Genomic DNA, 25,492 nt, shown 5'->3' with positions numbered 1-25,492 from the left:
TATAACATGTAGGCCCAATATAAGAAGTAATGATAAAATATAAATAATATCTCCAAGAGCATAATAAACCATCCAATCCCCAAATAAATGCCAGAATGACTCTCTCATCACAACCACCCATCTACGAGAGTCCGTGATAGACTAATCCAACACGCAAAATGATGCTAGCCAAAACGGGGACATTACAGTTCACCAACATCAGTAAATAAAATAGAATATAAAGAGGGAGAAAATCTTTTTGGAGGCCTACTTAGCCTTGTTGACATTCTAACATTCATTGTTGCATGTGGTATTTATTGTTGTAGCAGTTGCAAATTATGAGAAATTGTTGGAACACCATCTTTTGGAGTATCATCCAACACTACATAATCCTCTTCTTTCTTCTCATATTGTTGCAACAGATCTTTGTACAACACTGTCTCATTGAATATGAAATCCCTACTTCTTATAATTTTATGATTTTTAAAATCCCAAAGCCTATAACCAAATTCATCAATGCCATATCCAACAAATACACATTTCTTTGACTTAGCTTCCAACTTGGTTCTATTTTTAGAATCTATATGAGCAAATGCTTCACAACCGAAGGTTTTGAGAAAATAATAACACACTTACTTAGCAGTCCATGCTTCCTCTGAAATACCATAACCCAAAGGAGTAGAGGGACCTCTATTAACCAAATATACAACAATATTAATAGTCTCTGCCCACATATTTAAGGGCAACCCAACATGTAACCTCATGCTCCTTCCACACTCCATTATAGTCCTATTCATGCGTTCAACCACTCCATTTTCTTGTGGAGTCCTTGGAACAATTTTTTGTCTGCAAATACCATTAGTGGAGCAATAATCTTCAAATTCATGACTGTAATACTCACCACCATTATCAGATCTGAGACACTTTAATTTCTTACTAGTCTCATTTTCAACCAAGCATTTCCATTTCTTAAAAGTTTGAAATACATTAGATTTCTGTCTAATGAAATAAATCCATACTTTTCTAATTGCATCATCAATAAATATAGAATGCTCATACATTTGTATGCACAAGATCTAATCTCTCACTTTTATTTTCCTTCTCACTCTTCACAAAACCCACTCTCTTTTGTTTTCCATACACACAACTTTCACAGAAATCTATTTTAACACATTTTAGACCTGGTAAAACTTGTTTTGAATGAAGTAATTTCATACCTTTCTCACTCATGTGCCCAAGTCTATTGTGCCATAATGCTATATCAGAATCTACATCAACTGTTTGTTCTTCCTACTCAACTGCAACAACTGTTCTTGAACACTCATTTTTCTTTGAAACAATCAAAGTAGAAGGAACAATATGACCTATACAAAGATATAAGGTGCCTACTATCACACTTTTTGCTACTACAAGGGAACCTTTTGAAACCTTACAATTTTTATCATTAAAAGTAACTACACAACCCTCATCATCGAGTTGCGTACTGAAATTAAATTCCTATACAAAGATATAAGGTGCCTACCTTCACACCTTTTGCTACTACAAGGGAACCTTTTGAAAGCTTTCCAATTTTTATCATGAAACGTAACTACACAACCCTCATCATTGAGTTGTCCTACTAAAATGAAATTCCTACTCAGCCTTAGAACATGTCTTACCTCATGTACTAGCCAATGATTCCCATTCTACAACTTAATCTTAACTTTTCCCCTTCCAACAATCTGACAGGGTTCATTATCCCCCAAATAAACAAGCCTAAAATCCCCTTGGACATAATCAATAAAATAACCTCTATGAGGTGTAGCATAAAATGAAGCACTAGAATCTAAAACCCATGAATCATAAACACTTTCTAAAGACAGAAGCAAAGAATCCTTGTTGGATTTATTACTTATCTCATTTGCCTCCTTGTTCCCTTTTGGTTTATCTTTTTTATTTTTCTTTTGAGTCCAACAATCTTTCTTCTTATGCCCTTGTTTCCCATTGTACTAACAGTCATTTGGTCCTCTCGATTGAGACCTCTTTCCCTTTGACTTTCCTCTTGATTTCTCACAATTTCTAGAATTGTATCCTCTCTTAGTTGTTCTGTCTTTGCTTTGTGCATTCAAAGCACTTCTTGATGTAGATCCACTTGAGGTTTTCCTATGAGTTTCCTCACTCAAAATAAACTGATCACATCATCATATTTTAGGGTATTAGATCTAGAAACAAAATTACTCACAACCATTACCAAGCCATTCCAACTTTTAGGCAAAGAACACAAATTCAAGAGAGCCCTAATTTTTCCATCAAAATTAATAACCATAGAAGATAGCTAACTAGTAATAGTATTGAACTCATTTAAATGATCCACAATAGATCCACCTTCTGTCATCTTCATATTAAATAAATGCTTCATGAGAAATACTTTATTTGAAGCGGAGCATTTTTCATACAATTTCGCTAGGGTTTGCATCAACTCTTCTATCATCTTTTCTTTTGTAATGTTAAATGTCACTAATGGTGCCAAGCATAGTCAAATGCTTCCAAGTGCCTTCTTGTCTAAAATCTCCTAGTCCTCATCTGTCATAGTTCCTTGTTTCTTGGATTTTCCTTCCAAAAAATTCCATAAGTCCTTCTGATAAAGATAGTCCTCCATTTACATTTTCCATAACTAAAAGTTCTATCCATTAAACTTATCCACGTCTAGCTTACCCTCGTCTACCATCACTCCCACTCAACCGTGAGACTCACATTCAACCATGAGACTTTCCTAAAGAGGATAACTAAAAAAAACCTCGCTCTGATACCACTTGTTAAGATTAACTTCAAAGATAAATAACAATTACATGAAAAAAAAATAGTATTAGAAAAATAATAGATCACACAGAAGAAAACACAAGACACCAAGATTTAACGTGATTCACCCAAACCCTGGGCTATGTCCACCAAACAACAAGTCCAATATTATTACGATCCAACCATTACAACCTGATTACAATCTGTAATCCCTTACAGCTCAATACCGTTGTAAGAAGCAATTTCACATCACACATCATGAAAGATACCTAACCCTAAGCACTTTTATACAAGTATTTTTGTCACTTTAGGGTTATAATTAATTATTACATGTCGGCCCAAAATCTTGATAAAATAGGGCCCAAAATATTTTTTTGGGCCGATGCCCCAAACCCCAAAGAATTATGAAGTATGTATAATATTTCCCTTATCAGTCACCACAAACTAACATCTTTGAGACCTAGGCTAGAAGGTGTGTATGCAAAAACCTAACTTGTCGGGAGCATGCACAAACGAGCAAACTTTAGTAGCATGTGCATTCAAGATTTAAATAAGATTGATAAACCACTAAGTCTACTTGAGTTTTAAAACAAACTATGCAACCAAAAAATTAGAGTCCTAACACAACCTCAAAGCAGCTCAACAAGGGCGCCCATAAGAGGCTTTGTTGGTGTGCTTAAGTGTAAGGGATGTAGATGTGCTCTCCCAAAGCACAACTGTTGAATCCCTTAATGATGAAATGGAATAATGAACATGCAAATAAACTAAATAATGAAGAATTGTAAGAATTTGGCTTAGGGTAAAATTCATCCAAGACCAAGGAATTCAAACACAAGCACAATAGTAGACTAAAGAGAGAATATGATCATAATGACAATATATTCATTCAATATGCCATATGAAAGTACACTAGGAGTGCTTGTATATAAAGGCCTCTGGAGAGCTTCTAGAATGTATAGAAGTCAACAACATGATAAGTCATACAACTAGGCACATGTCCACCAGTTATCCTCCATTAAGCATGGAAGTAAGTGCGATGATGAGAGGATAAGACTACAATAGTGTAGCACACAAATCAGTGGTGTAGATAACATGTGCTAAATTAGGAGTGCAAATAATTGTGTTTTCTATATGACAACTTAGTGAATGATGCAAACTCCAGTGTTGTAGACACTATGTGCTGAATTAGAGTTGCATACTTCTGTGTTGTCAACATGACAACTCATGAGAGTACACAAAATCCCAAGTGTCTCACCTAAATAAATAATAAAATAATGCAATATAATAAAATAATGCATTAACCTAAGTAAAATTAAGTAAAGTGTAAATAGTAAATACTTATTTACACCAAAAAGAATGCTTCAAGAGATGGCTATGGAAGCAACCATTCTTAAGAGCACTCAATGGATAATGGAGATGGATGTAATAAGCAAACCTAAGAGTGCAATACTACCATGAATATGAAACACAATGCAAGAAATAAACAACTACCAAAGGGTTAGTAACAATGCATAAAGACATCTTTAAAAGTTCTAGAACTATACTAGCATGATAGCAATGCAAATGAGAGAGATGTAAAATGCTTGAGACAAGGGCTCTATTTATAAGTTTGAGAGAGGCCTTGGGGAGGTGGCATCTATGTGGCATCCACATATGTGCCACAAGGGAGACACATAGGCTAAAGGACAAGCCATGCAAAAGTCAAAAAGAGCCTTTAGTATTTGAGAGGCTCAAGGTGTGCTCACACATGTGTGAGCAACCTTGGGGGAAGGAGTGGGGGAAAAATGTGTAAGAGTTGTAAGAGGCATAAATGAAGTGGAAGGTTTATTGGATCAAGAGCTTCTTACACATGTGTGAGCAAACACTTAGGGGTTAAAAGGTGTTTAAGGTAAATAAGTGAGATTAAGTAGTGGGTAGGCTTAGAAGGATGAGAGTGATGGGTGTAAACTAGGTTTTAGGATAGGATTAGGATTAAATTAAATAAGATTTAACTTAATCATAAGATTATAGAATTTAATAAAGTGGAGGGGATTAAATAAGTTGAATTTATTTAAAAGGGGATTTATGGAGCACTATGTATAAATAAATTTAATACATTAGAGGGGATGCATTTGAATTAAATTAAAATACATTAGGAAAATGAACCTATTTAATTAAATAAATTTAATTAAATAAGTAGAAGAATATGAAAAATACAATTAATTAATAAATAATTAATTATAGTGTCAAGGGAGATATTAAATTAATTAATATAGTGTTTAGGACAATTTTAAGTGTCTACAGGAGGTGAGCTCTCCATGATTTCCTTAAAGTATTTGCAAGTTTTGAAGCTTGGATGCAAGCTAAAGAAAAGGAGGACAACTTGTTAGCGCCCTTTAAATGTTGTGTTTCCTTTGTATATTTTGTTGTTCCTTAAAAAAAAAAGTCTTGTTGTAAAGTCATGGGAAAGAATCCCCTGTGTGAATGTATATCTTGGAAGGAAGCTTTGCCAAAATCTTGCCTTGTAAATCCCTTGTATTATGTAAGTTTATTATAGTTGATATGCATCATTTTGGAGATGCATGCCATTATTATGAAATAGAAGAAGGGTCTTCAATATTCATAAGTTTCATAGTCTTGGTAGTATCTGAAAGTTCATTATAGCTCAGTTATGTAATAAAAAAATGTATTTAATTTTTATAGTTATTATGTGATGTAAAAGAGAATAAACTAAAATGCATATATATTTCCTCTTCCTTCTTAAACAAAGAACATTGTATGGTAAGGTTCCTTGTATGTTATAAAGAAATAGAACAAGTAATCTACTCCTCATACCCTTTTCCTTTGAAAGTTATAAAATGTATGAATGCCTTATTGTGAAGGTGGTAGAAATATGATTAAGGGTTGTTACATATTATGTTTTGAAATAATACTATGGAGAGAAAGTTTTAGTTTTATATATGCTTGATCTATTATTAGTTCTAGATATGTAGGTTTGGAGTGCATTTGCATGATATTGTTATAAAAAGAATAGAAAAGAAAGTTGCACATTTTTCTAAATAGTAACGTTTTAGGAAATGTATGAATCAATAAAAAAATTAGAGTGCTTTCAAGAAAATAGTTTTTGGGCATGGCAACTTCCATCCCATCTCATTATGCATGATAAGGTTTTGATTTTTTCACACTCGACCTTAACCAATAAACATAACACACAAACATTTCACCTTCACAAAATTAAAACCTAAGTCTTTACAATCAAACTAGTAAACAACCATCATGCTATTTTTTCACATGTTAGTTATCTACTCACCATCTTACCTTTCTTAGGGATTGTCCAACCTAATTAGGCGAACCAAAAATAATCACATTATTATCATCCTATCTTTGACAAGAGATATATATACTATTTAACATGTTTTTTAGCGAGTCTTTGATATTTATTTATCTTTATCTTTTTGACCAATAACTACATCTAATCTAGGTCATCTCAATATTTTCATATCTTGGTTTGTTTTGATTGGTGTATAATGGAGGGACTAAACTTTTCTATGATTTGTTGTGCTTGTGGGATGTTCTTGAACTCCTAAAATAGAGTATCTTACGTCGTTTGTATTAGCACAACTTTAGCATATCATTCATCCCTTGCATACTAAGTTTTATATACTTGTTGCACACTTGGACTACCGATATCTATGTCTATGTTTCTTACATATTCCAACAATATTTTGTAGTGTCTAGTATGAATAAGGAAAAACATTTTGTTTTATTATCAAGTCCATCCAAAGTTACCTTGTTATTGTGGTCCCTTGTACCTTGGTGCATACTTTCTTGTAGTATATCAAAAAATAATATCTCTTTGTATTCAAGCATAGCCACTCTTTCATTTCCTATATCATCATTAGCCTTCTCATTTCCTCTTTCATCATCTTTCATTCCATCCACCTCTAATTTATCCCTCATTCTCCCTTTTGAGAGAAAATCCATGTTCCACTAACCCACGTCTGCTCTTGAGGGGGAAACATCCTCCTAACATCCTTCCTCATTCTTGTATGACTAGGGCATCATTCTTAATGTTTATCACTCCCCTCTCCACTATATTCAATCTTCATTGAAACTGTGTTACTTCACATCATCATCTTAGAGGGGGGCAAAATGCAGTCCTCTAAAGTTGTTCCTTCCCTAGCCAAACCTAATATTATCCCACCTTAACCCATTAATTATATATTAAATGCTTATTATTTATTTAATTAATCCCATTTATTTCTTAAACATATATTTATTATTTCACCTTTATACTATTCCATTTATTGAATACATATATTTTATTGATTTAATTTTATTATTTACCTTTTAATCTCTATCCTTGTCCATCTAATCTTAGCCATTCATCTTGTTCAATTGATCATAATCTAAATTCTTAGACATGTGGAAACTTTCCCACCTCATCCCCTTCACACGTATAAATTAATCCCTTCTCTCATTTATTGAAAGTAGTGACCTTTCCAAAAGTCAACCCAACTTTGTATCCAACCCATTTGTCTCAACATAAATCTCTTAATCCTAACCATTCCTTTGAGGATGTTGCCTTAACCTTATCCCAAACCCTATATATTGCCTATCACATGATTGCATCTTTCTAGCTTAACCCTCATTCTCTCTTAATCTGAGCCAGCCATTTAACATCTCAACAATAATACTTGATTTTGCATCTCAAGATATCTATATGCCAATGTCTTTAATCAATATTATATGTATCTAGAGAACCAAATCTTATGTCAACAAACTTATGCTATTATTTTGATCATCATAACAAGGCTATGTTGATTTGTTGAGCAATTCATATATTAAGGGAAAATATGATTAGAGCTAGGGTGCATTCTATTTTGAGCTCTATTAAGGAGAATGCAGGCACTTAAGTACTTTGTGCATTTCTTTTATTATTTTGCTTCAATCTATTTTCTCCCCTCTTCAACAATAAGCTTCAATATACCAAAATTGAATAAGAAAATAAAAATGACTTAGTTTGTTGATTGAACAATTTACATACATATGATCTTAATTTTTTCTCTCAAAAGTGAGATTTGAGATCTCTTTATCATTGAATTAGCATCAATCTTGGGGGTCAAACCAATACTTCATGTGATCAAGCCTATCAGTCTTATCTAAGTCAAATCTGACTTTGCACAATTTACACTTTTTTTTTTCCCTATTGATCACTTGTTTGACTTTCATTGCTTTGTTCTTCTTTAATATTTGATAATTGACAATTTTTATATACCTTAGAGATATGATTGTTACAATAGAATGAAACATATTTTCTTAAGTCAACTCCATAAATATGTATAAAAGATTTAAGACATAAGAAAAAGATCTTAAAAAATGCATACAAATTTGTTATTTCTTTAAGTACACCAATTTATATTTTTCTCTAATTGCTTCTTTAATACTCTAATAATGAAGAACAACCTAGATAATGAAAATGAATTCTAATGAATACGTTTAAATACTAATGCATAAATCAAATTCTGTAAAACGTATATTCAAATTAAGATGATCATATTTAACTTGTGAATTTTGGAGATGCAAGAGTCCAAGTCCATGACGCAATTGCACTAGTAATCGAACTTAATTTCCCTCTTTCGAACTCTCTGTCGCATTCCAGAAAAAAAAAACACGATGCCCGAAAAACTGAATTAAATTAAGGTATGAAATCTCACATCGTGTTGTTTCTATGATCGTTCATTGATTCATTCACGTTTAGACATGAATAGTGATGTTATGAAAAAACTTCCATGGAATTCCTCTCTGCAATCGAGCTACGGATTGTCAGCCATTTAATACAATCCAAACGAAGCCTAAGAGTTCATTATGCTAGACAGGGAATTGTAGAAGAATTTCAGACTCAGCATTGGAAACTGGCATCCGCTACTTGTGAATCGTATCGGGGACACCAAAATTATCACCAGCAAGCCAGGTTTTGTGTTTACTCAGACAATGAGCTCCATCGAGTATGTCAAAGCTCTGTGTCGAAAGGTTTCTCTGAAGGATGCACTGCATATTTTGTTCACTTCACAGTGCCCACCAGCAGATTCTTCAGTATATCTTCGATTGTTGCAGACTTGCATTGCAAATAATGCCCTTTCAGAGGGTAAGCGGATCCACTTTTTCGTCACAAGCAAGAAATTCGCATTTGTCGCAAGCACTTTTTTTCAAAATAAACTGATGAAGATGTATATTAAGTGTAGAAGTTTAATGGATGCTCGCAAGGTTTTTGATGACATGACCGAGCGAGACCTCTTGTCATGGAATATGATAATTGTAGCTTACGGAAAAGATGTGTTTCCCCAAGAATCATTGGTACTGTTTGACCAAATGCAGAGAACAGGGGTGCAACCTGATCATTTCACCTTTGCCAGCATCCTCACGGTTTGTGCCAAATTAGGGGTATTGGAACAGGGTCTACAGATCCATCAACGCGTAACCAAAAGTGGGTTTGGGTTAGATTCTGTAGTTCACAGTGCTTTGATAGACATGTATGCAAAATGTGGAAGCATGCAGAAGGCCCGCAAGTTGTTTGACAGAATGCCTCAACGAGATGTGGTGTCATGGACAGCTCTTATTGCAGGATACGCTCAAGATGGGTTATCTGAGAAGGCTCTGGAAGCTTTCCAGCAAATGCGACAAACAGGTGTGCAACCAGATCAGTTCACCTTTGCCAGCATCCTTCCAGCATGTGCCAAAATAGGAGCTTTAGAACATGGAATGGACATCCATCAAACCATAAGGAAAAGCGGGCTTTCGCCCAATTGTATAGTCCAGAGTGCTCTAATAGACATGTATGCAAAATGCGGAAGTATAAAGAAGGCCCGCAAGTTGTTTGATACTATGCATCGAAGAGACGTGGTCTCCTGGACTGCCATGATTGCAGGATATGCAATGCATGGCTATTGCAAGGATGCCCTCAAACTGTTTGAACTAATGTTGCACTCTGGAACTCAACCCAATCATGCAAGCTTTGTTTGCGTTTTATTTGCTTGCAGCCATGTAGGTTTGCTTGAAGAGGGCTGCAAACTATTCAATCGCATGAGTGACTCGTATTGTATCATGCCTAAAATGGATCATTATGTATGCATGGTTGACCTTCTTGGACGAGCTGGCTATATCGAGGAAGCCTTCAATTTTATCATCAAAATGCCGATCAAACTTGACAAGGTTGTTTGGATTTCCTTGCTTGGCTCTTGTAGATTACGTAAAAGTTTAAGGATCGGAGAATTTACAGCATCTTTGCTTCTTGAAACTTATCCTGTAAATACTGCGGCTTACAACCTTCTGTCAAAAGTGTATGCAGAAGTAGGCAGGTGGGGTGACTTTCAAAAGGTAACGAGATTGATGAAAGATAAAGGAATTAAAAAGATGCCTGGATGCAGCTGGATTGAAATCGATAAAAGGATGCATGTGTTTCTTGCAAGAGATAGATCGCACCCACAAACACAGGAGATCTACACAAAACTCGAGGAATTGTCCCTGGAGATGAAAAAAGCAGGGTATATGACAGATTCAAAATATGCACAGAATGATGTGGAGGGGGAGGACAAAGATATATTCGTCGACCACCATAGTGAGAAGCTGGCAATTGCATTTGGGTTGTTAAACACTTCCCGAGAAACAACCATTAGAGTTGTCAAGAACCTTCGAGTATGTGCTGACTGTCACACTGCAACCAAATTTATCTCCAGGATAGTTGCAAGAGAAATTGTTGTGAGAGATGCAAACAGGTTCCATCATTTCAAAAGTGGACACTGCTCCTGTGGAGATTATTGGTGACGCTAAATGAAGAAAGTTATCAACAGAGGCTTGTTCTTATCGCAAGGTGTATTGCATTGGATTTCATTGTTAAGAAGGAACCAATTTTTTATGATTCCTTTTTCAGTTTCAGAGCTAGATAATTTGATCAAATCGTACATAACATTGATCATTTCCTACATATCCTGACGACATATATACTAAATCCTCGTTCTACAATGCCATGGCGAGTCATGATTATTAACTTTTTGAGGAAGCTTGTAAAGTTCTGGGATTAAAATCTGGAGGAAGCAAAAGAATGGTTACGTGAAAGAATGGCTGAAGGAAACTTAAAGATTCTCGGTCAGGATGAAATATGATGGAAAGGCTTACAAGCATTCCAATGCTTACATGCCTCGTATGCTGCTTTATATGCCCATTGCTTCATTACATAGCTGATTTGTGTCTGGCGAATTTTTATAGTGATCTTATGACATTTGAAGACCAACATACATAATAATGATGCTTATGGAAAGATGCTAATTAAAGAGTCTTGAAACAAGGTTTACAATTTTGCAGGTTTGCGTGATGGGCAATAGAAATTTGACTTCCAATCTTCCTACAAATAATGCAATGCTAAATGATCCAGCATTTAGCTCGCAAGGCCTTCTGACCGAGTATCAAGGCCTTTAAGTCCTATACTTACTACTGAGAATAGTGGATCCTTATCCCTATCTTCCACAAATACTAGATTTTTAACTGAGATCTTCTGCCCACCGAGTTCACAAGTCCGCTATAGACAACCAATTAATGGACTTCATAAGCTATTATTCTCAACACGGTCATCCTAACAAATTTTGTAGTCTCATTTTCAAACTCAATGTTCTGTATCAAAGGGTTGCAACAACATGGAATCCTCAAGCTGAATATGAGATCACCGGAGCACCAATTAAATTTTTTTAATTCTCATTTTAATATTACAAGCGTGGAGGACAAATGGAAAATTTCTGAAGAAGATTGTAGTATAAATTTTTATCTTCTTTACTGCTTATATCACATTAATATTAGTTAATTAATGCTATTAGAGTGATTTTTTAGAGGGAAAATGATTTAATAATTCTTTTCCATTAGAAGAGACTCATTTGCTAATGATATGATAGAAATGAATAATCTGGAATACATTGCATAAAGAGGCGCAGTATTCAAAATGGAATTTGGAGATAGAAGCAGCAGGGTAATGCCATGCCACTGGCTATCCACCGTACGTGCAAAATAGAAATGCAACAATGAAGTGAATATAGTAGAATATAATAATCAAAAGTAAATATTGAAAGCAAAAGAAGAGTTGGGAATGTCAAAAGCGAAGAGTGACTGTTGAATCCTTAGAAAACAGTAACTATCATGCAAACTGCATCTAGGACAGGGAAAAAGAGGTTAGTGTAGTCTTCCAAGGTGGTCAGGTTTATATTTTGGTCTTCTAGTCTTCATGAACAGTCAAGTAGAAACAGATTGTGTGTGAGCTTAGTGTATATTGTAACCAGGTCTAAGAATTACATGAGAGTATGTGTCTGCATTAAGTAGAAACAGTTGCCTGTGAGCATAGTCTGTTTCATAGTTGGCACACTTGCAGATTAATCTGCGATTAGTAGGAAATTGCAGAGTTTTATAGCCTGGTGAGTTTTTGGCGAAACTAATTGTCAATTTCAAAACTCAGCTGCACCCAAAAAATCGCATTGATGGAAAACTCACGATATTCTGATTAAAACTCGTCCGCACAATTTTCTGGGTTATTATTCTACCAGGTTGATGTGTAGTCAATTGTTTTTCATTTCATGGTGTAAGCTGCCTATATTGTAGATGGATTCCATGGGAGCTAAAATTAATACTGCCAAGAAATGTTTCTTTTTTTAGCTGCAATCATAATTTGTTGATAGTTAACCCACATGCAAATAACTTCATCAATTGAAAGAAGTCAAGGACATCTTGGATGTTTTGTTTTGAAGGGAGTTATGATCAAACTATTGCAAATTTGTGCCTTGTTTGTTTTCGCTGTTGTCATTTCTTTGTGATTGAAATTTGAAACATACAATTTTTTAAGTGTGACTTCAGAAAGTCAAAAGACAATTATAGAAACAGTGCAGGTTGAATCATTAAGCTTTTTGTATCATGTGGCCTCATCCCCATTGTGCCTTGGAAACAAAAACTATTTAGTATTTACTTTTTGTTTGACAAAAACTATTTTACTATTTTGCTTCCTGCCATCAGCATTCCGCATGAGAATGCGATTTTGTACCCACTATGCATTTATATATATCTAAACTGTGCTTGTTTCTTTTGTGTTCTCGTTAATTAACCCATTAAATGCATCTTCTCATTGAGATTTAAAAAAAAAAAGTATTTTTAATTAAACTTTAGCAGTTTTTTTAGGTTCCCTAGTTTTCCCAACTTTAAAAAAATTGGCTGATTTTTTCTTGAATAAACTTTTAGGAGCTTGGTGAGTTGTTGCCTAGTGAAAGTTTTCCAACTACGGTCTGTTTAACTAGGTCTAAAAACTACATTTAAGTATATGTGTTTGGCCTAATATGTCTGAATTAAGAGTTACGATATTATGTGGACTAACAAATTTGGTGTATAGTTTATTATTAGTTCCTATCATGGCATGGAACTCTTGCAAAGGCCTTCGTGCTTAACTAGTGATTAATCAATGCTCCAATTGACCAATCACAATTTAACATTTTAAAGATTCATTCCAGTATTCCTTTCAGTTTTTTATTGCATCAGTGAGAGCTGCACATTTTTTATGAGAAAGTTTTACTGAATGCTTTTCTGTCCCCCTCTCATTTGGTTCTCAGTTTTTCCAGATTTTCAAAGACTTTACTATATTACGAGGCAAAAGAAGGCGTAAAAAATAGAGGTATTGTAGCAAATTCTCAGTCCTAAATATTTAGGATTCAAATATGCTCAGTGGGCATCAATTTTTTAAAAGATTATCAAGGTCACGGGTTTATCTCTATATATTCTGTGATTGGCTCCTTTTGGAGTTGTGTATTATTAGAGGTTTATTTTTATTCTTATCATGCAGGAGAACACACCATTTTAGAGGATTTCTCCCTGACAAAACACCATTATAGAGGATTGCTCCCTGACAAAATAGTAGGCACAAATACTTGTAGGAATTTACATGGTAATAAGCCTGCAAGAGTAATGTTTTATAAGCCATGAGAAATGTCATTTAGCATCGTGGGCATCAATGTGCTCCTCTCTAATGGTAGGTATCCACTTGTAAGGACAGCTGTTGGCTGGGCGAGTTAGGGTTTAATAGTGTATTGGAGCTCCTTGCAATGCTAAGCCGCATCTTCAGCATCAAGGACACTCCAAGGAAATTATTTATCCTCTCAGGTAAATACTAGATTATTGTTTCTAGTGCTTTCACGCTGTCTTTATCCCTGCTGGTAAATTCATGCCTATATCTAATTTGAGATTTACTCTTTAAGAAGCTACTAAAAAAACACCTACTCCAGTCGCACAAGATCAAAGATTGATGGAAGAATTGGGAGCAAAAAGGAATGCCAATATGCGTAAAGGTAATTTGGTAGCAATAGTTTTCAAACGACCTACTAGTATTATCTTCTAATTGTTTGAAAATCATGATGTTGTTTTCTGAACTTTTTCAAGAAATTCAAACTATTGTAGCAGGAAAATGATCAACCAATAGTCAAAGACAATCTGGGGAAATGAGAATATATCATATTTCTTTGCCAGTTCATACAAACATATTTAAAAGAAGCTAAAACTACCCTTCTATCTTGCAGGTTCGCACTATTGCTGCATTATGGTTGAACGCTTATTAAAACTTTTTGGTATGTCTGATTGCTGGCGGAAAGGAAAGTCTAACTTCATGATACAGATAATATTAGTTTAATTTTTTATTTAGCATTTTATTTGTACAAAAATCTCACATTCTATTATAACTATGGTTCAATATAAATGGAGATTAACTTATTCAAGATGAACAAATTTCCACAATCATTCATAGTAGGATGCATATTCTGGATTCGATTGTGTGTCATGTTTTTGCATCAATGTTTCGGATCACACTTAGTGATCCATCATCAGTGCTCTTCTCATCCTGATGATGGATCACCGAGTGTGGTCCGAAACGTTGATGCAAAAACATGACACACAATCGAATCCAGAATATGCATCCTATTACTCAAGATGGTTTTAGGTCTAATTCCAACTACTACAATTAAAACTAACCATAACTCCTTCTGTACTAGTGCAAGAGCACCTAAAGAGCAAGCATTCTAGGAGGTTAAAGAGTCACTATGTGAGAAGTTACAATGTATTTGGATCATTCAGATTGTGTTTGAGTCAAAGATGTAAAGGGTTTATAAGCCATATGTTTTACACTTTGACCTTTTAGGACATGAACATCTTTTACATAAGACTGTTAAACTTCCTATGACAGTTACAAGTCTTACAACCAAACAGTTCGTACAACTTCCCATAAGTGACTTGTTGCTGTTTTGCAACTTGCAATTTCGGTACTTGCAAAATAGTGGAAAAAATCACAATTTCACAACTATCCTAACTGCATATGTATGATATAACGAAATTTTGCAATTTCACAACTTGCAGATTGGCAACCTTGCAAAATAGTGGAAGTTTCGCTATTTCGCAAGTTGCATGAATTCGACCTTGCAAAATGGTGAATACCTACTCTACTTGACCAACTTTGACCTTTTAGGACTCAACTTCCTATGATAGTTACAACCAAATAGATTGTACAACTTCCCATAAACGACTTGTCGTTGTTCTGGAACTTGCAAGTTTTGTACCTGCGAAATGTTAGATAATTGTAGTTTCACAACTATCCTAATTGCATACTTGTGAAATAATGAAATTTCACAGTTTCACAACTTGCAGAACATAGGTCTAGGAAGAGGTGTGCATAGGAACATATAAGAGGCACCTTTGACCGTAAAGAAGTTTCCTACAGGAAAAAGTAAAGCAATCAAGTGTTTGAGGGAATCCATTCGATGTGGAGTTTGTAATTGAAGAGGAAAAGGTTCCATATATGTCTAGAGCCAATGTATGGTAATGTTTAAGATTAAGACAATGAAATCAATATTGTTTATTCAAGTTATTCTTAATCGTTCTATGTACAATCACTTTATTTCTCCTTTCCTATGTACCTTTGAATATGGAAATGGCAAAAACAGTAAACCCGCAAGTATAATTGAAATCTATCAATCGAATGACAGTTGTAGAATGACAAATTTTGAGGATCATTGTTAAACATTGATTTAAGTATGGTGGAATGGGTTGATTGGATCCTTATCTCACAAATGAATCAGGAAACAGAGCATTTGATAAAATTTGGTAGTTCATTATGTTTTGTGAAATACAATATTGATTGCTTGAAGACCTTAATATGGGGTCTTGAAAGGGATACAAATAATTTCTCTGAGTAGTGCTGATTGGATATTCACCTTAATGGTGAAGGGATTTATTGTGAGTGTGCTTTGGACATAATGAAAAAGATAGTTGAAAATAGTTGATAGATGGGACTCCATAGTTGATTTGGAGATCCCGATGGGTGAACATTCCTCTGCACCAAATTGGTATTAGAGCTAGAAGACCCTGAGTGTGGGGGTAGACTGTTGAAGGAGGCAATCCACACTAGGACCTAGCCCTAGAAGATTTTTATATGGTTTTTTCTAATGGTTTTTGGTTACAAATGTTTGTCCATCTAGCTGCAAGGAGACATACACAAAAGGTTTTTCAAGAGCCATGGAAGATGGTCCTTTGGTTGCCAATAGGCCTAGGGTGAGAGGCAAGGAAGGGACTCTCAGGTGAGGCACAAGTTGTTGGTTTGCTGATGTAGCTTGGATTGGTGGAGTTGTGTTAGACAAAACACCATGGATGGCGACCATTACAAACTCTATTGAAATAGTCACATAGATTGTTTAAAGATGAAGGTAGTAGAGGCATTTGAAGTGAAGAGAAGACAAATTGACAAAGAGGCATAAAGAACCAAAAGACAGGCAAATGTGAAGATTTCACTCAAAAAATTCGCAGGTCATTGTTCACATTTCCAAGGGACTTGGAGATTTTCAAGGCTGGGAGTATAGTATAGAGCACCCGAAGAGAAAGTGTTCCAAGAGGTTAAAGAGTCACTATGTGAGGAATCATAATGTATTTGGGTCATTCATATTGTGTTTGAGTCAAAGATGTAAATGCTTTAGAAACCATATGTAAAAGATGTTATAGAGAAATTTTCGCTATTTCGCAAGGTTGCCAAACTGCAAGCTATGAAACTATGAAAATTTTCTATTTTGCAAGTGCCAAAATTGCAAGTTGTTGAACAATGACTAGTCGCTTGTGGGAAGTTGTATAGTTTGTTTGGTTGTAATTGTCATAGGAAAGTGAATATTCTTAACTATCACTTTTTTGTATTAAAAGGCATGTAATGGTCGAATAAGAGTGTAGAGGTCTAGTATGAGGTGTGCACATGAACAAGTTAGAGACATGTAATAATCCCGACTGGTTATAACTTCATCAAACACCAAAAGAACTCAACTTCTAAAATTGTGAAAGTTTCCCAAAAGAACTCAACTCTTGAAACTTTCCAACTTAACTTTCTTGGCAACATTTAATACTTGACTTAGGCATAGTATGAATGAAATAAATGACCCCTTTCAATGACGACTCAGCCTCAACTTAAGTCATATTATAAAGTTAAATTATAACTTTATAATAAGTCATTTAATGATCTAATAATAATTTTGCCACTCAAAATATTATAATTCCCAAAATACTCATCATTTAAATATGCTGTCTGAAATATGAGTCACTCCTAATTTTTCTCCATGTGACCAAATGCACTTTCCAAAAATAGAAAGGGTCCATCTCAATTAACACCCAACTTACCACAAATAGTAGGTACACAAAACTAAGCCCAAATGATGTCCTATTTGAGCCAAACGAAGACCAACCTGTAACTTACTGAGTTGTGGAGAAGATAAGACTATCCCAAGCCAAGCTACTGCCTCAGAAGACCCTCTATCTCATCATTTTTGAGGATCAAAGCGACCTCTCTGCACTCATCATTTTTGAGGATCAAAGCGGCCTCTCTGCACTATCTCGATTCACACTAGATTTGTGAGACCTCGTAGAGATTACACTCGGCAACGTCCCTCTAGTAGACCTCAGAGGTGACCTTCCAGAGTATTTGATTTCCCTAATGTCCACCTTTCCATTCTGGACTACTTCTCGCCTGTGAGAAATTCTTAGCTGTTGTTATTTCTTTTTCTTGGTTCTTTTTTTGTTTTGCTTTCACGCTTTTTCTGCGGACATTGTTTGGTGCTCCCCCTATTGGTGTTTGCCCCTTTGTACTGTTTCCAGTCCCTTAGACCCTTGTTGGTCTCTTGTTGGACATTGATAAATTTATCTCATCTTATCTTGTCTTATCCACAATAATTAGCCTACGAGGATCACAATAATAGGCCAATCTCTCAAACTCTGATAATGACAAAATGGGGACATTACGGTCCTCCCTCCTTAAGATTGCTTGTCCTCAAGCAATTCTGGAGCAAAATGAACATCGTAGACCACCTAGATCCCAAGGGTAGAACTGTGTACTATCCCTGTTGTGTACAAGCAACTCTTGTAGCCAGTACCCAAATAACTAACATCAACATCATAATCATCTAAAAATTGACTCTAGGTGCTAAGGAAGGCAACAACACATCAAAATTCAACCCAATTTAAATACCAACTCTATCCACACTTGAGTCCCCATCAAACTGACACTCATACCCAACCGCACTGTGAAGATGGTAACGACCATAGATACATGAAAAACTGATATCAATTCCAACCTTTGCTAAACTATCCAGGGTTTGTAAATATTGCAAGCGGCCTAACTTGCAGCTGTCAATCCCATCTGCAAAAAATGGTGCTAACCTATTCCATAATTGATGATATGAAATTGGAGACAACCCACACTGATGTGAAACCGGGTCCTCTACTTGTGGGTCAAAAGAAAAATGATGAGCACTCCTCAGAATGTAATGCCAATAAAAACTCCCAATCTCTGTCAAGGGCTCGTCATCATCAAATTGGGAATCAGAAGATGGCTCCAATCTATGACTCCAAACTATTGGTCGGGTAGGATCCTGGACAATCCTCTCAACAAACCTAACCTCAAAATCCCTGTGGGGAAGCATAGTAGACAGGGTCTCTACAAACTTTCCCACTAACCTCTAAATAGCATGAGAGCCTAAGATGAGAGTACCCTTAGACACTCTATATGAATCCTCCCTCACATCCGAACTCTCCAATAGATACTCCATTAAGGACTCTGTGTACTAGAAATTATGTGAAAGCATCAACCTGCCCCCCTACGACCCACATCTAATCCCTTTGAAAATGTGTCACTGCCAATTGTCCAATGGTACCAGTTATATGAAATGAAGAAATAGATTCACTTTTGGAAAAAGGAAGCAAATCACCATGACAACTCATCTCAACTGATGCTCTCAACTCCTTTGTAGCTATTGCACCCATATACTGGATGAATGTGTTGGCCACATTATCACATCCATCATCCCTAATCGTAGAAGCAAACTCACCAGCAACCACAATATGCAATTGAATTGGATCTAGGGCTAGTTTGGTTTGAACATGATCCAACTCCACAGTCACCTCATCCAATTGTGATTGTGATTCTTGAAGAACCAATTGAGTATACTGAAGAGAGTCCACAATCACCTCAAGCTCTTGGGTGAGATCAACCACCACCTCCTCTTTCTCTAAGAATACCTCATAATAAGTGCTACCCTACTCCATAAGGTAGTCCCTATCAACAACTAGCTATAAATAGTTATGCTTCAAGATGTTGATAGCCTCCTAAGTGCATGAACCTCTGCTAGAGAAAGAGTACTATCACCATCCTCATCAGACATAGGAGCACCCCAACTAGATGTAGCCGACATCTAACAGATCACATCATAATGTTCGAAAGATGAAGAGATGTCACTTTCACTCACCTTTAATTGATTGGTCACATGATGCCTCTGTAATCCTTGCCTCCTATGCAAGCTCTTTGTCTCACTAATTGCACTGTGATAGGAAACCTAATCGAAGCTACCCACCACAAGATCACTCACTACATGTGTGCTATCAACTTCATACAATTCTGCATCCGAGATACAACTAATATGTACCTCAATCAACTCCTCATCTGAAGAAATGGAAGCCCTCGCAATATCAATATCCCCACATGTCTCAGATTCCACTTCAAAAGATAGATCCTGTAAACATTGATCTTGGGACCCATCCAAAACATCCTTAGAGGCATTAGTTGATACCTGACAAGGGATATCATACCCGATGTTGCTCATAGCATCATCAAAGGTATCATTAGATGTGTCCATACTATTTGCATCAACATCTCCTAATAAAGCCTCTACTACTGACACCTGACTCTGCACACATGACTCAACGTCAACCTGAGAATCAATAATGCTAGAAAATGAACCGCCATCTACTAATTTCGTTGTATCACCCAAATCACCAACATCAAAGTTGGGTGACTCCATACATGCATCGGTCCCACATGAGGAGGCAACTGCCTCCTGCACCAGAGAAACACTATGATAGCTCACATATGAATCTCCAATAATAATCCCCTCCTTGAGAGAGCCAAAAGTATCAGTGGTACAACTGCATCAACTGTCTCTGCACTAATTGTAGCAACAACTCTGGGAGCCTCAACCTGCTGAAGCTCAGTGTCACTATCCTCTGCTGCTACTGACACAGGCACTTGTCCTTGTAAAATAAATCCATCATCAACACTGCGCATAGGACTAGCAGGTGTTGTACTAAATATAGGTCCATTTGCATCATGGACACTTGACGAGGAAAACTCAAGCCTCCTTCTCATTGACCTTCTAAAGGTGGAAACCATATACCTCACTGCCCTCTCAATCATCTTTGGCTTCGACAAGTTCTCTGCCATCCTCTACTGATGAAGCTTAAGTTTCTCTATACTTTCTCTCAAGGAATTTAATTTCTTTTTATCTTCCTCACTACTCCGCCAACACCAAAACTACTAGGCCTCTTGTATCTTCCATAACTGAGAAAAGCTAGAGTGCTGGTCACTCCAAATGAAACAATAAAAAATTTGAAATGAATAAATAATTTCTACCTCACAAGATGGTAGGAAACCACTCTAATACCACTGTAATAACCCCAACTGGTTATAACTTCATCAAACACCAAATTCTTTTATAATTCAATTGTTTGACATTTCATCAAACACTTTGCAAGCAAGCTCTGATACCACTGTAAAAACCCTCAATAGGTGATAGCTTAATTAAACATATGGTTTCACATTTCGTCAAACACTTTGAATGAAATCTCTATCTTGCTGTCTTTTATCTTTAGGTTACTTTCACTTGATTGTAATGGTTCAAATTTAGTTTAGTCGCATGCAAATGGTTATTAGATGTCCAAACAAAGAAGCTGAACTACAAATGCAATTTTTTTTTACCATTCAAATACATACATATGATTTCAACTGGCGAAATGTGCATCTACAACCAATAGACATTTTTACAAACACTTGGCATGCAATCTAATGACTGAAACACATAACTACAACTCTCATGAAATTTGTAATTAAAGGAAGAACATGTAGGTGACTGCTGTAGATATCGAATTGCAATAGATTTGTATGAGGAAAAACGTACAACAATATGCTCCCTCCAACTTAAGGCAAATCACAGTTAGCATGTAATAGACGCTGCCCCAATTACATCAAACTTCAAAGGAAACATAGGTCTGCAACTTATAATTTCTATCTCCAAGCCCTTTCGAATCAGGCTAATTCACTCACAAACATCAACTTCTCTTGCACAATTAATACAATTGAGAAGACAAACCAAATTTCTATACTTTAGCAACAATTTGCACTACTAATTTCAAACAATCTTCCACTATACTTCAATAGTGGATAACAAATCCTCAGAACATACCCTTATACTTCAGCAAGGGCACAGACTTCAGAACCTTAGAAAAAACCACAAAGACATCAAAATAAAATAAAATAAAATGTCCAAGCATACTTTTCCCAATGAAATGAGCTGATATTTCTAATACCTTTGTTAACAAAATTTTCCAAAAGAACTCAACTTTTGAAATTGTAAAAGTTTCCCAAAAGAACTCAACTCTTGAAACTTTCCAACTTAACTCTTTTGGAAACATTTAATACTTGACTTAGGCATAGTATTAATGAAATAAATGGTCCCTTCCAATGACGACTCACCCTCAAGTGATATTATAAAGTTAAATTATAACTTTATAATAAGTCATTTAATGATTTAATAATAATTTGGCCACTAAAAATATTAGAACTCCCAAAATACTCATCATTTAAATATGTCATGTGAAATAGGACTCACTCCTAGTTTTTCTCCATGTGATCAAATGCATTTTTCAAAAATAGAAAGGGTCCATCTCAATCAACGCCCAACTTACCACAAATAGTAAGTACACAAAACTAAGCTCAAATAAAGTCTGATTTGAGCCAAATGAAGACCAACCTGTAACTTACTGAGTTGCGGAGAAGATAAGACCATCCCAAGCCTAGCCATTGCCTCAAAAGACCCTCTATCCAAAATAATTAGCCTATGAGGGTCACAATAATAGGCTAATCTCTCAAACTCTGATAATGGCAAAAATGGGGACATTACAAGACACCTCTGATTGTAAAGAAGTTTTTTGCAGGAACAAGTAAAGTTGTCAAGTGTTTGAGGGAATCCATTCAATGTGGAGTTTAAAATTGAAGAAGAAAAGGTTCTTTATCTACTTGGAGTCAATAAATGGTAATGTTTAAGATTAAGATAATGAAATCAATATTGCTAATCAAGTTATTCATAATTGTTCTAGTACAATCATGTTATTTATCCATTCCTATGTACCTTTGAATATGGAAATGGCGAAAACAATAAACCCACAAGTATAATTGAAGTCTATCAATGAAATGACAATTGTAGAATGATAAATCTTGAGGATCATTGTTAAAACTTGATTTGAGAATGAAAAAATGGCTTGATTGGATCCTTATCTCACAAATGAATCAGGAAACAAAGCATTTGATAAAAATTGGAAATTCGTTATGTTTTCTGAAATAGATTATTGATTGGTTGCAGACCTTAATATGAGATCTTGAAAGGGATAAGAATAATTGCCGAGTAGTGTTGATTTGATATTCATCTTAATGGCAAAGGGATTTATTGTGAGTGTGCCTTTGGCATAATGAAAATGATAGTTGAAAAGGGTTGATAGATGGGGCTCAATGGTTGATTTGAGATCTTGATGGGTTTGCAATTTCCTCTGCATCACATACTCTACTGCCTTCTTCTATCAATTCAATCTCCTTCCATGTGGCCACCACATGAGAGATTTGAAATAAAATATTTTTATTTAGATTTTCATATAGTAGATATAAAGCTCAGATCAAATAATATATAATGCTCTTGTCCCCTTTTCACTTTTTCTTTTTTGAAAAGAAATGAGCATTTGTATGTATCAGAAGAATATAAAATATGCATTGTTGTAATGATAGCGAGATTCCATATCAGAATAGGGGATCATGTTTTTGCACTATCTATGCATGTATAGCTAGTTTGTTGAAGGTCTATATTTATGATTGTGTTTATGCAAATCAAGTATTGTGTATTATATGAGATATATATAACTACAAGACATTTTAAATCCATCATAGTTTTTGTCTCTAGATTTATGCGCTCAGTTTTGGTTTATTTTTCTCCTTTATCCATCAAGTAGCTCAAACATCATTATTGCTAACTCCAAATTGTCTCAAGGTTCAAGTTTTCTTGGAGCTCAAATTCTAGCATTATCACAAGAAGGTAGAAATGGGCTGATTTAGTGCAAAATTACTCAAAACTTAACACAAGTTTTTCGTGAATCACGAAAGATGGACAAGCAGTCTTAGAGGAATGCTCCAAGGGCACAATATATATGACAAAAATGAAGAGTTTCAAGGACTTAGAAGCATAAAATCACAGGTAACAATATATTTAGGGTTAGAGTTATTTGAGGCCTTTTATTTTCCTATCTATATTTCATTGACATGACTGAATTTTGTGTAACAATAGGACTCACTTTGTGCTCTTGCACAAATATTAGAATACATATCACAATTTTAAATATCTTGTTGTTATGGATAGAAGAAAGATGGTAACCGTCATATAACTTAATCTCAGTGCTTTAATGTTGTAGTTTGTCCAAAACATGGTTCTCAATTATCAATTTGTTCTCTTATCCTCACTCCTAGTTGAGTTAAAAAGGTCAACAACTATGTATAATTGTTTATTCTTCATTATTGTGAAGTATGCCTACTACTAATGTTCTCAACAAAGCCATTTTGTGCATGTTTTCCAATTATTTTTTTCAATGATATTTTTTAAAATAAGAATACAAAATAGTTTACATGCAATGTTTATGCTTATATGTTGTGCATAGATTATTTTTATTAATTTTTATCCCCTATGTTGCATTATAAAGAATATAGATAGTCTAGGTTCCAAATAAGAAACTAGTGGCTCCACTATTAAAAAAGTTAATCTAGATTTAATATAAAATATATGATACTCTACAATTTATACTTACATTTCAAAGTGAAGCTAAGAAAAGATGTTAATTTTCTATCAAATTTTAGAACAACATTGAGTGCATAAAATTAAAACTTATAATATCTAAGATTATCATATGAATTGTACCATCTAGCTAAATTTTCTCTTTTGATTTTTTATTTCTAATGAACAATAAATGGTTTTAATATTGGAAAATATGAATTAACATTTGTTTGTGAAAAAGAATTTATGAAAATAATTATGCTTAGGAATTTCTTATTAGGATATAAATTAGATATCTTTTGATTATTTTGTTGCACTCAAAATTTACAACAAACATTATCACCCTCACAATACTTTGAAACTTAACCTTATTATTTACATTTCAGTTTATTGAGCTAGAAACAATTTACAAACTATAGTGAGTCAATGACTAATATAAAATTTTGAAGGATATTGTGATATTCTACTTAGTTTAGTTTGATGATTAGGGTTTGACAATTGCCAAAATTTTTAATTTATAAAATGTTCCTTTGAAGTGATTCCTTTCTTATCATATATATATATATATATTACTATGTTTATTTCCATAGAGATCTATATCTCTTTGGTGCTTATCAAGAAGATACTCTAATTTTAGCTATAATTTATTACCCACATTTTGTATAAGAACTAGTAGAGCTTTAGTGCAAATGTACACACACACACACACACACACACACACACACACACACACACACACACACATATATATATATATATATTACTATGTTTATTTCCATAGAGATCTATATCTCTTTGGTGCTTATCAAGAAGATACTCTAATTTTAGCTATAATTTATTACCCACATTTTGTATAAGAACTAGTAGAGCTTTAGTGCAAATGTACACAATGATCCATGTTCACTATTTATTGTTTTCTGTGTAGATCCAAGTTCAAGTTCCAATGATAATGTCAGTGTCTGGCAGATTGGTAATGATGACCATGCTTTTTACATTTGTCCTTTCCTAATCAAATGTTCATTGTAATGCCCTGCTCGGGAATGCAAGAGAAATTAACTACTATGTTACAATATTCACTAAACATATTTTTTCAAGTTTATACAACATAAGATAACTATGCAGAAGCAAAATACAAATACACATAGGAATTACAATTATAGTTTTCATTCCTCAAGGGTTCCTCCACGTTGAGTCACAAGTTTTATTAATTAGTTTTAATCTTAAATACAAAGACCATAATCATAAATGAACAACAAATAAAAATCTCATAAGCAAATATACAACTGGCACAATGAAACACATCC

At 34.8% G+C, this 25,492-nt stretch overlaps 1 protein-coding gene and 1 pseudogene across 4 annotated transcripts; both read left to right on the top strand.

The window, feature by feature from the left end:
* Positions 1 to 8,330: 8,330 nt before the first annotated feature.
* On the top strand, positions 8,331 to 11,533 carry LOC149540763 (putative pentatricopeptide repeat-containing protein At3g13770, mitochondrial pseudogene; annotated as a pseudogene). Its single transcript, XR_016356439.1, has one exon. The product of XR_016356439.1 is annotated as a putative pentatricopeptide repeat-containing protein At3g13770, mitochondrial pseudogene (transcript).
* A 791-nt stretch (positions 11,534 to 12,324) lies between these two features.
* LOC149540762 (uncharacterized) lies at positions 12,325 to 14,535 on the top strand. 3 transcript variants are annotated; one of them, XM_089801853.1, is made up of 5 exons: positions 12,325 to 13,432; positions 13,601 to 13,702; positions 13,791 to 13,917; positions 14,013 to 14,102; positions 14,331 to 14,535. In XM_089801853.1, the coding sequence occupies exons 2-5, from the start codon at positions 13,700 to 13,702 to the stop codon at positions 14,438 to 14,440; spliced, it is 330 nt and encodes a 109-aa protein (XP_089657979.1). In that variant the 5' UTR covers positions 12,325 to 13,432; positions 13,601 to 13,699; the 3' UTR covers positions 14,441 to 14,535. The 3 variants fall into 3 exon arrangements, with proteins under 3 accessions (XP_089657979.1, XP_089657981.1, XP_089657980.1); XM_089801855.1 differs by having other exon boundaries at positions 13,305 to 13,432; positions 13,811 to 13,917; positions 14,016 to 14,102; XM_089801854.1 differs by having other exon boundaries at positions 13,305 to 13,432; positions 13,811 to 13,917.
* Positions 14,536 to 25,492: the final 10,957 nt, after the last annotated feature.

The sequence above is a fragment of the Cupressus sempervirens genome, chromosome 9, assembly GCF_028749045.1.
Source record: "Cupressus sempervirens isolate cs-2001-9-10 chromosome 9, ASM2874904v1, whole genome shotgun sequence".
Lineage (NCBI taxonomy): Eukaryota > Viridiplantae > Streptophyta > Pinopsida > Cupressales > Cupressaceae > Cupressus > Cupressus sempervirens.
Note: the sequence above shows the minus strand (reverse complement) of the source record. Positions and strands in the feature narration are given on the sequence as shown.